Source organism: Coregonus clupeaformis, chromosome 1 (genome assembly GCF_020615455.1).
Source record: "Coregonus clupeaformis isolate EN_2021a chromosome 1, ASM2061545v1, whole genome shotgun sequence".
Lineage (NCBI taxonomy): Eukaryota > Metazoa > Chordata > Actinopteri > Salmoniformes > Salmonidae > Coregonus > Coregonus clupeaformis.
Window position 1 is genome coordinate 94,315,992 of NC_059192.1, and position 13,103 is coordinate 94,329,094.

At 48.5% G+C, this 13,103-nt stretch overlaps 1 protein-coding gene across 1 annotated transcript in view; it reads left to right on the forward strand.

Moving 5' to 3' along the window:
* nid1a (nidogen 1a) overlaps positions 1–13,103 on the forward strand; it is a 97,277-nt gene that overhangs the window by 13,881 nt on the left and 70,293 nt on the right. Inside the window, exons 2-7 of the mRNA XM_041895502.1 lie at positions 1–140; positions 415–507; positions 707–933; positions 10,366–10,685; positions 11,456–11,596; positions 11,950–12,201. The exon at positions 1–140 is cut by the window's left edge and continues 76 nt beyond it. Coding sequence (XP_041751436.1) covers positions 1–140; positions 415–507; positions 707–933; positions 10,366–10,685; positions 11,456–11,596; positions 11,950–12,201 — 1,173 coding nt within the window. The remainder of the gene's footprint in view (positions 141–414; positions 508–706; positions 934–10,365; positions 10,686–11,455; positions 11,597–11,949; positions 12,202–13,103) is intronic.

Sequence of the window (13,103 nt, forward strand, 5' to 3'; positions counted from 1 at the left end):
TCGGCATGATCGCGGTCCTGCACGGCGACCTGGATACTGGTGACGGCGTGGGTAAGGTGTACTACCGGCAGGACGCCAGCCCAGCCACCCTGCGGCAGGCTGCGGACCAGATCAACAGGGCTTTTCCAGAGGACGATGAGGTGAGAGAGAGAAAGAATGGACAGAGAGAAAGAGAGAGAGAGAGAGAGAGTTAATGGACAGAGAGAGAGAAAATGGACAGAGAAAGATAATGGAGAGAGAGAGAGAGAGACATTTGTTTTACTTTAACCAAGACATTGTACAACTGGCAATAAGCTGAATTGCGAGTACAATTTACATTGTAAAAATATTCCACTAAAACACTATAAACAAAATACATACTGTAGGTCATAAGCAATGAATGAAATTAAAGTAGCTGTTACTTGTTTTTACTAGGTGGAGCCGGAACACACTGTGGTCGTCACCTGGGTAGATGTTGTCTCCAGCCAACACCATGGCCACAGCAGAGGAGACGGACTGGAGAAACAGGTGAGATCAGAATTTACCAGTCAATCAATCAATCAATCAAGTAAATGTATTAATGTGGAAAGAGAGGTTACAAAGTGCTTTAGAGTAGCCCGACCTTGACCCCAAAGAGCAAGCGGAAACAGTGAGTGACATTCTTGCGTTTGAATCCTAACAATGTAACCCTGTTGTAAGTCTCTCTCGTAACCTCTCTTTTCAACAGAGGAACAGCTTCCAGCTGGTGATAGCGTCAGCTGAGACTGCCTCCTATGCCATCCTCCTCTACCCCAGGGAGGGGCTGCAGTTTGCCTCCACAGCTGTAGGGGGCAGTAGTCAGGCCATGCAGGCTGGCTTCAGTAAAGGGCTGGTCAAGTACCTAGTGTTCACCAGACAGGGACCGTACTACCGCATCACCACCGAGAGGGAGACCTCTGTCAGGGCGCTGGCAGAGTAAGTACTGGACTTTTTATTTTCTAAATATGTATTTAACCTTTATTTTAACAAGGAAGACATATTGAGACCATAGGTCTCTTATCCAAATGCGTCCTGTATAATACAATATAAATATACACATTATACAAAAAATATATACACTGAGTATATGACATAGACTGAATCCAAGGGAAAGCTATGATCCCTTAATGATGTCACTTGTTAAATCCACTTCAATCAGTGTAGATGAAGGGGAGGAGACAGGTTAAAGAAGGATTTTTAAGCCTTGAGACATGGATTGTGTATTTGACATTTACATTTAAGTAATTTAGCAGACGCTCTTATCCAGAGCGACTTACAAATTGGTGCATTCAACTTAGGATAGCCAGTGGGACAACCACCGGGGGGGTAGAAGGATTACTGTTATACTATTCCAGGTATTCCTTAAAGAGGTATGTGTGCCATTCAGAGGGTGAATGGGCAAGACAAAAGATTTAAGTGCCTTTGAACGAGGTATGGTAGTAGGTGCCAGGCGCACAGGTATGTGTCAAGAACTGCAACGCTGCTGGGTTTTTCACGCTCAACAGTTTCCCGTGTGTATCAAGAATGGTCCACCACACAAAGGACATCCAACCAACTCGACACAACTGTGGGAAGCATTGGAGTCAACATAGGCCAGCATGCCCCAACGAATATTATGGAGGGATCCTTACTGTTTTATATACTCAGTATATACAGTATATATATATATATATATATATATATATATATATATATATATATATACACACATTAAAATACAAAAACACAGTCATGGTAAGCACAAATAAAACATCACATATCGCCCAGAAAAACAGTTATATTCCTCCACAAATAAGTCCCCAATCAATACTTCAAATTGCCCGAACAGCACCAGAACATCAAGATGAAATATATTTTACATTTTGTTCCAGCAATACGGATCATTAAAACTATAAGCAGATTTCCCTCCTCGGTGGAGAACCTCAGGAGTTAACCAATCCTGGTAGCGGGTTAGACAGCTCAGGAGTCTATACTTCAACAGCAAAGTTCGATAAGACAGATTTATGAAGTAGGGCCTTGTAAACAGAAAGGGAGTAATGTAGAGATCTACGGGTCTTTAGCGAAGTCCAGCCAACCTTCTGATACAGGATGCAGTGATGAGTATCAAACTGTCGCCTGTAACAAAACGAAGGGCACTATGGTAGACGGCATCCAAAGGGTTAAGAGTAGTAGCAGCTGCACTTTGATAAATAATATCACCATAATCAGGAACAGATCAAAAGGTGGACTGAATCATCTGCTTCCTTCTGCTTAGAGAAAGCTCATCTATATGTTTTTTAAATGTCAAATCCATATCAACCCAAATGACTCAGTATTTATACACAGGAACACGTTCGATTGGAGAACCATCTCTAATGAGTGAACGTGTAGTTCATCTGAAACATTCTTACGAGAGTTTAAAAACAACATGTATTTCGTTTAGCCTGTATTAAGCACAAGTTTTAAATCAGGGATTCCTGCATAGCTATCCAATCTGACTGTAGTTTTCCTGCATAGCTAGCTATACAATCTGACTGTAGTTTTCCTGCATAGCTATACAATCTGACTGTAGTTTTGACACAGCCAGATCAACAGTCAGGGCAATAGCATACTGTATAAAATAGTATAATTTGCATATATAAGTAGTTTACAATTTTTAACAGATGGTGTTTATATAAATAGTGAAGAGAACAGGTCCCAAAATCGACCTCTGTGGTACACCTGTATGCACTTCAAGAAATTAAGACTTAACCCCATCAATCACGATTGTCAAGGGGTGCTGAAGGTGGGTGTGGTGCATGAATCAAGCGCAGGACGCAGAAGCTCAGTCCAAAATACTTTAGTGCAATATTCACGTAGAAAATAAGCACAATAAGCCCGAAGGCGAAATAATGGCGCACACAGGCGTCAAACAAACGGCGCACTAACATGTGCGAAAAACCTCTCCAAACACTGGAGGGAAGTACGTAGCTCCAACACAAAACAGAAGAGCAATCACACACAAAGACAAACACACACAACGAGAACTAAATAGGACACTAACGAGGACTAACAAGACACAGGTGTACAACATCAAGACAAAACCAAACGAACATGAAACATAGATCGGTGGCAGCTAGTACTCGGGGACGACGACCGCCGAAGCCTGCCCGAACCAGGAGGAGGAGCAGCCTCGGCCGAAACCGTGACAGTACCCCCCTTGACGCGCGGCCTCAGCCGTGCGCCGACCCCCGGCCTCGGGGACGACCAGGAGGACGCGGAGCAGGGCGCGCGGGATGGTCCCGGTGGAACTCCGACAGGAGAGATGGGTCTAGGATGTCCCTCCGCGGCACCCAGCACCGCTCCTCCGGGCCGTACCCCTCCCACTCCACGAGATACTGGAGACCCCCATCCGGCGTCTTGAGTCCAAGATGGACCGAACGGTGTACGCCGGAGCCCCCTCGATGTCCAGTGGGGGGCGGAGGAGTCTCCCCTATCTCATTGTCCTGGAGTGGACCAGCTACCACCGGCCTGAGAAGAGACACATGGAACGAGGGGTTAATATTCTTATACTCAACAGGTAGATGTAACCTATAACACACCTCGTTCAATCTTCTCAGGACTTTAAAGGGCCCCCACAAACCGCCGACCCAGCTTCCGGCAGGGCAGGCGGAGGGGTAGGTTTCTGGTAGAGAGCCAGACTCGATCTCCGGGTGCGTACACCGGCCCCTCACTGCGGTGGAGATCGGCGCTCGCCTTGTGACGAAGGACGGCCCGCTGCAGGTGGATGTGGGCAGCGTTCCACGTCTCTTCCGAGCGCCTCATCCAATCATCCACCGCAGGGGCCTCGATCTGGCTCTGCTGCCAAGGTGCCAGAACCGGCTGGTAACCTAACACACATTGGAAGGGGGTTAGGTTGGTAGAGGAGTGGCGGAGAGAGTTCTGGGCCATCTCAGCCCAGGGAATGTACCGTGCCCACTCCTCCGGCCGGCCCTGGCAATACGACCTCAGAAACCTACCCACATCCTGGTTGACACGTTCTACCTGCCCATTACTCTCCGGGTGGTACCCTGAGGTAAGGCTAACCGAGACCCCCAAACGCTCCATGAACGCTCTCCAAACACGGGAGGTAAACTGGGGGCCTCGATCAGACACTATATCCTCGGGTACCCGTAATGCCGGAAGACGTGGGTAAATAGGGCCTCAGCGGTCTGTAGGGCAGTAGGAAGACCCGACATAGGGAGAAGACGACAGGCCTTAGAGAACCGGTCCACAACGACCAGGATGGTGGTATTCCCCTGAGAGAGGGGAAGGTCTGTCACAAAATCCACAGAGAGGTGGGACCATGGTCGTTGTGGAACGGGCAGGGGTTGTAACTTACCCCTGGACAGATGTCGGGGCGCCTTACACTGGGCGCACACCGAACAGGAGGAGACATAAACCCTCACATCCCTAGCCAAAGTGGGCCACCAGTATTTAGTGCTAAGGCAATGCACTGTCCGGCCAATACCCGGATGTCCAGAGGAGGGTGACGGTGAGCCCAGTAAATGAGTCGATCCCGAATCTCGAGCGGAACGTACTTCCGACCCTCAGGACACTGTGGAGGGCTGGGGTCGGTACGCAACGCTCGCTCGATTTCGGCATCGACCTCCCACACCACCGGTGCCACAAGGCAAGACTCCGGTAGTATGGGAGTGGGCTCAACGGACCTCTCCTCCGTGTCATACCGCCGGGACAGCGCATCTGCCTTACCATTCTGGGACCCAGGGATGTACGTGATTTTAAATACGAACCTGGTGAGAAACATACTCCATCGAGCCTGGCGAGGGTTCAGTCTCCTCGCTGCCCGGATTGTACTCCAGGTTCCGATGGTCAGTCAAAATGAGGAAAGGGTGTTGAGCCCCCTCAAGCCAATGCCTCCACACCTTAAGGGCTTGAACTACAGCTACCTGTCCCCAACGTCATAGTTACGCTCCGCCGGGCTGAGCTTTTTTGAGTAAAAAGCACAGGGGCGGAGTTTAGGTGGCGTGCCGGACCGTTGAGAGAGAACGGCCCCTATACCAGCCTCAGACGCGTCTACCTCAACCTGAAAGGGTAATGCGGGATCCGGATGCGCCAGCACCGGAGCCGACGTAAACAGGTCCTTCAGTCTCCTAAAGGCCCTGTCCGCATCAGCTGACCACTGCAGGTGCACCGGACCCCCTTTCAGAAGGGACGTGATGGGAGCTGCCACCTGTCCAAAACCCCGGATAAACCTCCGGTAGTAATTCGCAAAGCCCAAGAACTGCTGCACCTCTTTTACAGTGGTTGGAGTTTGCCAATTACGCACAGCGGACACACGATCCACCTCCATTCTCACCCCTGACGCGGACAACCGATAACCCAAAAAGGAGACCGACTCCTGGAAAAACAGACATTTCTCTGCCTTGACATATGGGTCGTGCTCCAACAGCCTCCTCAATACACGACGCACCAGGGTTATATGCTCGGCTCGGGTAGACGAGTACACCAGAATGTCATCAATGTACACGACCACCCCTTGTCCCTGCATATCCCGGAAAATGTCATCTACGAAGGATTGGCAGACTGATGGAGCATTCATCAACCCATATGGCATGACGAGATATTCGAAATGACCTGACGTGGTACTAAACGCTGTCTTCCATTCGTCGCCCTCCTAATGCGCACCAAGTTATACGCGCTCCTGAGATCCAATTTTGTGAAAACCGCGCTCCATGCAATGACTCTGTCATGGTCGCAATCAGAGGGAGTGGATAACTGTATTTCACAGTAATCTGATTGAGACCACGGTAATCAATGCACGGGCGCAACCCTCCATCTTTCTTCTTCACAAAAAAGAAACTCGAGGAGGCGGGAGAAGTGGAGGGCCGAATGTATCCCTGTCTCAAAGATTCGGCTATGTAAGTCTCCATAGCTTTTCTCTCCTCTTGAGACAAAGGATACACGTGGCTCCGTGGGAGCGCTGCTCCTGCCTGGAGATCAATCGCACAATCCCCCTGTCTATGAGGAGGCAACTGCGTCGCCCTAGTTTTACTAAACACGAGAGCTAAATCCCCATATTCAGGCGGAATGTGCAGTGCGGGCACTTGGTTTGGACTTTCCACCGAAGTCGCCCCACGGAAACACCCAGACATCGCCCCTCGCACTGAGCAGACCACCCATCGAGAGCCCTCTGTTGCCACGAAATAGCAGGGTTATGGGTGCTTAACCAGGGAATTCCCAGCACCACTGGGTACGCAGGAGAGTCGATCAGATACAGCTGTATAGTCTCTTCATGACCCCCCTGCGCACACATCCTAAGTGGTGCTGTGATCTCCCTAATCAACCCCCGACCCCAACGGGCGGCTATCTAAGGCATGAACGGGAAAAGGTTTGTCAACAGGTAGGAGAGGGATCCCTAAATCTAAACAAAACTTCCGATCAACAAAATTCCCAGCTGCGCCTGAATCTACTAGCGCCTTATGCTGGGAATGAGGTGCAACCTGTGGAAAACACACAGGTATACAAAAGTGCGCAACAGAAAGCTCTGGGTAAGTGGGACGTCTACTCACCTGGGAGGCCCCCCAGTGCGTGGCCTGTTGTCTTCTCCCCCGGAGAACCCTCCCCAGCACCTGGCCGCAGTGTGCCCTCCACGACCGCACTTGGTGCAGGGAGACAGGCCCCCCTCGGGCTCCTCCTCCTCCTTTCTCTAGCGCCGGCACCCCCGAGCTCCATAGGGCTCGGCTCGGAGGTGCCGGAGGGCGGAATGGACGGACCCCCCTCGGGACGTCCACGGGTGGCCAGCAGGGTGTCCAGACGGATGGACATACAGTGGGGGAAAAAAGTATTTAGTCAGCCACCAATTGTGCAAGTTCTCCCACTTAAAAAGATGAGAGAGGCCTGTAATTTTCATCATAGGTACACGTCAACTATGACAGACAAATTGAGAAAAGAAAATCCAGGAAATCACATTGTAGGATTTTTAATGAATTTATTTGCAAATTATGGTGGAAAATAAGTATTTGGTCAATAACAAAAGTTTCTCAATACTTTGTTATATACCCTTTGTTGGCAATGACACAGGTCAAACGTTTTCTGTAAGTCTTCACAAGGTTTTCACACACTGTTGCTGGTATTTTGGCCCATTCCTCCATGCAGATCTCCTCTAGAGCAGTGATGTTTTGGGGCTGTCGCTGGGCAACATGGACTTTCAACTCCCTCCAAAGATTTTCTATGGGGTTGAGATCTGGAGACTGGCTAGGCCACTCCAGGACCTTGAAATGCTTCTTACGAAGCCACTCCTTCGTTGCCCTGGCGGTGTGTTTGGGATCATTGTCATGCTGAAAGACCCAGCCACGTTTCATCTTCAATGCCCTTGCTGAAGGAAGGAGGTTTTCACTCAAAATCTCACGATACATGGCCCCATTCATTCTTTCCTTTACACGGATCAGTCGTCCTGGTCCCTTTGCAGAAAAACAGCCCCAAAGCATGATGTTTCCACCCCCATGCTTCACAGTAGGTATGGTGTTCTTTGGATGCAACTCAGCATTCTTTGTCCTCCAAACACGACGAGTTGAGTTTTTACCAAAAAGTTCTATTTTGGTTTCATCTGACCATATGACATTCTCCCAATCCTCTTCTGGATCATCCAAATGCACTCTAGCAAACTTCAGACGGGCCTGGCTTAAGCAGGGGGACACGTCTTGCACTGCAGGATTTGAGTCCCTGGCGGCGTAGTGTGTTACTGATGGTAGGCTTTGTTACTTTGGTCCCAGCTCTCTGCAGGTCATTCACTAGGTCCCCCCGTGTGGTTCTGGGATTTTTGCTCACCGTTCTTGTGATCATTTTGACCCCACAGGGTGAGATCTTGCGTGGAGCCCCAGATCGAGGGAGATTATCAGTGGTCTTGTATGTCTTCCATTTCCTAATAATTGCTCCCACAGTTGATTTCTTCAAACCAAGCTGCTTACCTATTGCAGATTCAGTCTTCCCAGCCTGGTGCAGGTCTACAATTTTGTTTCTGGTGTCCTTTGACAGCTCTTTGGTCTTGGCCATAGTGGAGTTTGGAGTGTGACTGTTTGAGGTTGTGGACAGGTGTCTTTTATACTGATAACAAGTTCAAACAGGTGCCATTAATACAGGTAACGAGTGGAGGACAGAGGAGCCTCTTAAAGAAGAAGTTACAGGTCTGTGAGAGCCAGAAATCTTGCTTGTTTGTAGGTGACCAAATACTTATTTTCCACCATAATTTGCAAATAAATTCATTAAAAATCCTACAATGTGATTTTCTGGATTTTTTTTCTCAATTTGTCTGTCATAGTTGACGTGTACCTATGATGAAAATTACAGGCCTCTCTCATCTTTTTAAGTGGGAGAACTTGCACAATTGGTGGCTGACTAAATACTTTTTTTCCCCACTGTATCGACCAACTGGTCGAATGTGAGATGGGTATCCCTGCAGGCCAACTCACGTTGAACGTCCTCCCGTAGGCTACATCGAAAATGGTCGATGAGGGCCCGTTCATTCCACCCTGCGTCCGCCGCTAGAGTCCGGAACTCTAGAGCAAACGCCTGTGCGCTCCTCCTCCCCTGTCTCAGGTGGACTAGACGCTCGTAGGAGTAGGAGATGGTGTTGGCGTCCATCTTCCTCCACTCGGCGTTAGCCCACTCCAACGCCTTGCCCGTGAGACAGGAGATGAGGGCGGAAACGCTCTCGTGTCCCGAGGGCACCGGGTGTACAGTGGCCAGGTAGAGCTCCACCTGCAGGAGGAACCCCTGACACCCGGCAGCTGTTCCGTCATACGCCCTCGGGAGCGAGAGCCGAATCCCCCTGGGTTCCGGACCTGGGACTGGTGGACCGGCCGATGGGGTTGGCAGGGTAGGTGGAGGTGTGGGTACCCGCTGGCCTCCCATCGGTGCAGGGTGTTGATGACGTCCTGTAGAGCGGTCCCCAGTTGTCGTATCTGGTCATCTTGGCCGTGAACATGCTCCTCGAGCGACTCAGGCGTAACTGCAGATCCTGCTGATTCCATTTGGGTGTGTGATTCTGTCAAGGGGTGCTGAAGGTGGGTGTGGTGCATGAATCAAGCGCAGGACGCAGAAGCTCAGTCCAAAAGACTTTAGTGCAATATTCACGTAGAAAATAAGCACAATAAGCCCGAAGGCGAAATAATGGCGCACACAGGCGTCAAACAAACGGCGCACTAACATGTGCGAAAAACCTCTCCAAAACACTGGAGGGAAGTACGTAGCTCCAACACGAAACAGAAGAGCAATCACACACAAAGACAAACACACACAACGAGAACTAAATAGGACACTAACGAGGACTAACAAGACACAGGTGTACAACATCAAGACAAAACCAAATGAACATGAAACATAGATCGGTGGCAGCTAGTACTCCGGGGACGACGACCGCCGAAGCCTGCCCGAACCAGGAGGAGGAGCAGCCTCGGCCGAAACCGTGACAACGATGGCCTGAGTTCTGTCACTAAGATAATCATGAAACCATGAACAGGCGTCAGAGCTCAGGCCTATTGAGGACAACTTATTCAATAAAATAACATGATCAACGGTATCAAAAGCTTTTGACAGCTTCACAAACAAAGTAGCACATTTCATTTTAGTGTCTAAAGCGTTGACAAGATCATTAACAGCTAAAGTGGTTGCTGTACTAGTGCTATGCCCAGGACTAAAGCCTGATTGGTTTACATTCAAAATACATCTCTCAGATAAAAAAGAGCAACGTTGTACATGTACCAAGGATTCAAGAATCTTAGCTGGACAAGGAAGCCTTGAAATGGGCCGATAATGATTACGATCACTACTGTCCCCGCCCTTATGGAGTGGCTGCACAAGAGCTGATTTCCATACTTTTGGAATATTTCCTGATAACAATGTTAAATAGACATGGTGGGTTATTGAGCCAACAACTTAACACAAGGCTCTTGCAGAGTAAGTTGTGATACTTACCACGTGTCACTGAAGAACCAAGGTATCCCTGTCCCAGATCTGTTTGTGCTGTCTTGCCAACTCATGTGGTCCTTGTCAGGTGTTGGCAAGACAGCACAAACAGATCTGGGACCAGGCTAGAACAGCACAAACAGATCTGGGACCAGGCTAGAACAGCACAAACAGATCTGGGACCAGGCTAGAACAGCACAAACAGATCTGGGACCAGGCTAGAACAGCACAAACAGATCTGGGACCAGGCTAGAACAGCACAAACAGATCTGGGACCAGGCTAGAACTGAGGGTCTTTCGTAGCAAGACTTTGTTCCACCAATGTCTGTGAGGAAGGTCATATTTGGTTTCCCACAGAAGTACAGACATAATACTGCAGGATCAGTCAGTTCCTCTAGTGATCACTCCTCACGGTCTCTCTCCTCCTGCTCTGTCTCTCTCTAGGGAGACCAACTCAGGTAAGCGAGGCGTGTGGGTGTACGAGATTGGGACTTCTCCTTACTTCACAAGCGTGGCTCCAGGAGAGGTGACAGACCTGCCCCCAGACACAGACCTAGAGTCAAGGGTCCCGGAGGAGGCTGCCTCAGAGAGGTATCCTGGAGGAGGGCAACAGGTGAAGTATCCTCCCTACAAACCGGAGGAGGAGGTGTACCGCGAGGAGCAGCCTCACCAGGGACCTCACCACGGGGACCAGTTCACGGTCCACACGGTCCAGTACCAGCCTCAGGTGGTGGTGGTAGATGATGGAGACATCAACGTGGACGGTGGGTTCACATTGTGTGGTAGCATGGGAAACAAGAACTTTACTTTGAATTCGAGAACTTTGTTTTAAATTCTAGAACTTTCTTTGAAATTCGAGAACTTTGTTTAGGATTTTAGAACTGTTTTAAATTCTAAAACTTTGTTTTAAAATGTTAGAACTTTTTACATTTTTTAATTCTAGATTATAATTATTTATTAATTCTAGAACTTTGTTTGAAATGCAAGAACATTGCAACCAGTTCCTTCTGATGTTTGATGTGCTAACCTTACCATGACCCGACCAGGTCCTTCTGATGTTTGATGTGCTAACCTTACCATGACCCGACCAGGTCCTTCTGATGTTTGATGTGCTAACCTTACCATGACCCGACCAGGTCCTTCTGATGTTTGATGTGCTAACCTTACCATGACCCGACCAGGTCCTTCTGATGTTTGATGTGCTAACCTTACCATGACCCGACCAGGTCCTTCTGATGTTTGATGTGCTAACCTTACCATGACCCGACCAGGTCCTTCTGATGTTTGATGTGCTAACCTTACCATGACCCGACCAGGTCCTTCTGATGTTTGATGTGCTAACCTTACCATGACCCGACCAGGTCCTTCTGATGTGCTAACCTTACCATGACCCGACCAGTTCCTTCTGATGTTTGATGTGCTAACCTTACCATGACCCGACCAGTTCCTTCTGATGTTTGATGTGCTAACCTTACCATGACCCGACCAGGTCCTTCTGATGTGCTAACCATACCATGACCTTCTCCTCTTACAGTGTTCTCCTACAACTCTGAGACTTGTGCCAACAACAGGAAGAAGTGTTCCACCTTCGCCGACTGTAAAGATTACGCCAGCGGTTACTGTTGTCACTGTCGGCTCGGCTACTACGGCAACGGAATACAGTGTGTTTCAGAGGGTAAGTCCCCAATTTTCCTCAACTCCATAGCTACTTCTTTTTCTACTTTTTTGAACCAAAACTAAATTATCACTCAGCAAATTATCTATATGAAAATCAAAAGGGTGTGGCAATGATCATAATTGTGATCATGTAATTCACTCTGGATAGAGCGTCTGCTAAATGGTTAATATGTGAGTGGTAACTCATTGCTAGCTTGTCAATTCAATTATAACTAGCCAGTCATCAGACAACCGCAGAGCGACTCTTTCCCAGACTTGTTGCTGTTCTGTCTATCAGGGAAGTGGATTAATAAATATGTGACAGTAGACAGTAAAGAAGTAATACATTCTTCTTCTTCTGTGTTTTATCAGGTAAGCCCCAGAGGATGAACGGCAAGGTGAACGGCAGGGTGTACGTGGGCAACTCTCCGTCTCCTGTCGAGTTCAACAGCAACGACCTGCACTCCTACGTGGTAGCCAATGACGGGCGAGCGTACGTGGCTATCAGCACCATCCCTGCCAGCCTAGGCCCCTCCCTACAGCCCCTGTCAGCCCTGGGAGGAGTCATCGGATGGGCCTTCGCCCTGCAACAGCCTGGACACAAGAACGGATTCAGCATCATCGGTGAAACCTAGTCTGCCTTGACCAGTTGCCATGGAATTGTGTGCGGTTGATTAATAAGCGAACCCAGTGGTTTTCAAACCTCTCCTCGAGGATCCCCAGGCATTTCACAATGTTGTTGTTAGCCCTGAAATAACTCACCTGATTCACCTAGTCAAGGGCTTGTTGACAAGTTGAAGGTCAGACTGTACATAACAGTAGGAACTTCCTGACCTTTTAACATAGATTTGACATACTGTTCTTACTCGTTTACATAGTCATTGTATTTCATACAGTGGGGAAAAAAAGTATTTAGTCAGCCACCAATTGTGCAAGTTCTCCCACTTAAAAAGATGAGAGAGGCCTGTAATTTTCATCATAGGTACACGTCAACTATGACAGACAAATTGAGAGAGAAACAATCCAGAAAATCACATTGTAGGATTTTTAATGAATTTATTTGCAAATTATGGTGGAAAATAAGTATTTGGTCACCTACAAACAAGCAAGATTTCTGGCTCTCACAGACCTGTAACTTCTTCTTTAAGAGGCTCCTCTGTCCTCTACTCATTACCTGTAATAATGGCACCTGTTTGAACTTGTCATCAGTATAAAAGACACCTGTCCACAACCTCAAACAGTCACACTCCAAACTCCACTATGGCCAAGACCAAAGAGCTGTCAAAGGACACCAGAAACAAAATTGTAGACCTACACCAGGCTGGGAAGACTGAATCTGCAATAGGTAAGCAGCTTGGTTTGAAGAAATCAACTGTGGGAGCAATTATTAGGAAATGGAAGACATACAAGACCACTGATAATCTCCCTCGATCTGGGGCTCCACGCAAGATCTCACCCCGTGGGGTCAAAATGATCACAAGAACGGTGAGCAAAAATCCCAGAACCACACAGGGGGACCTAGTGAA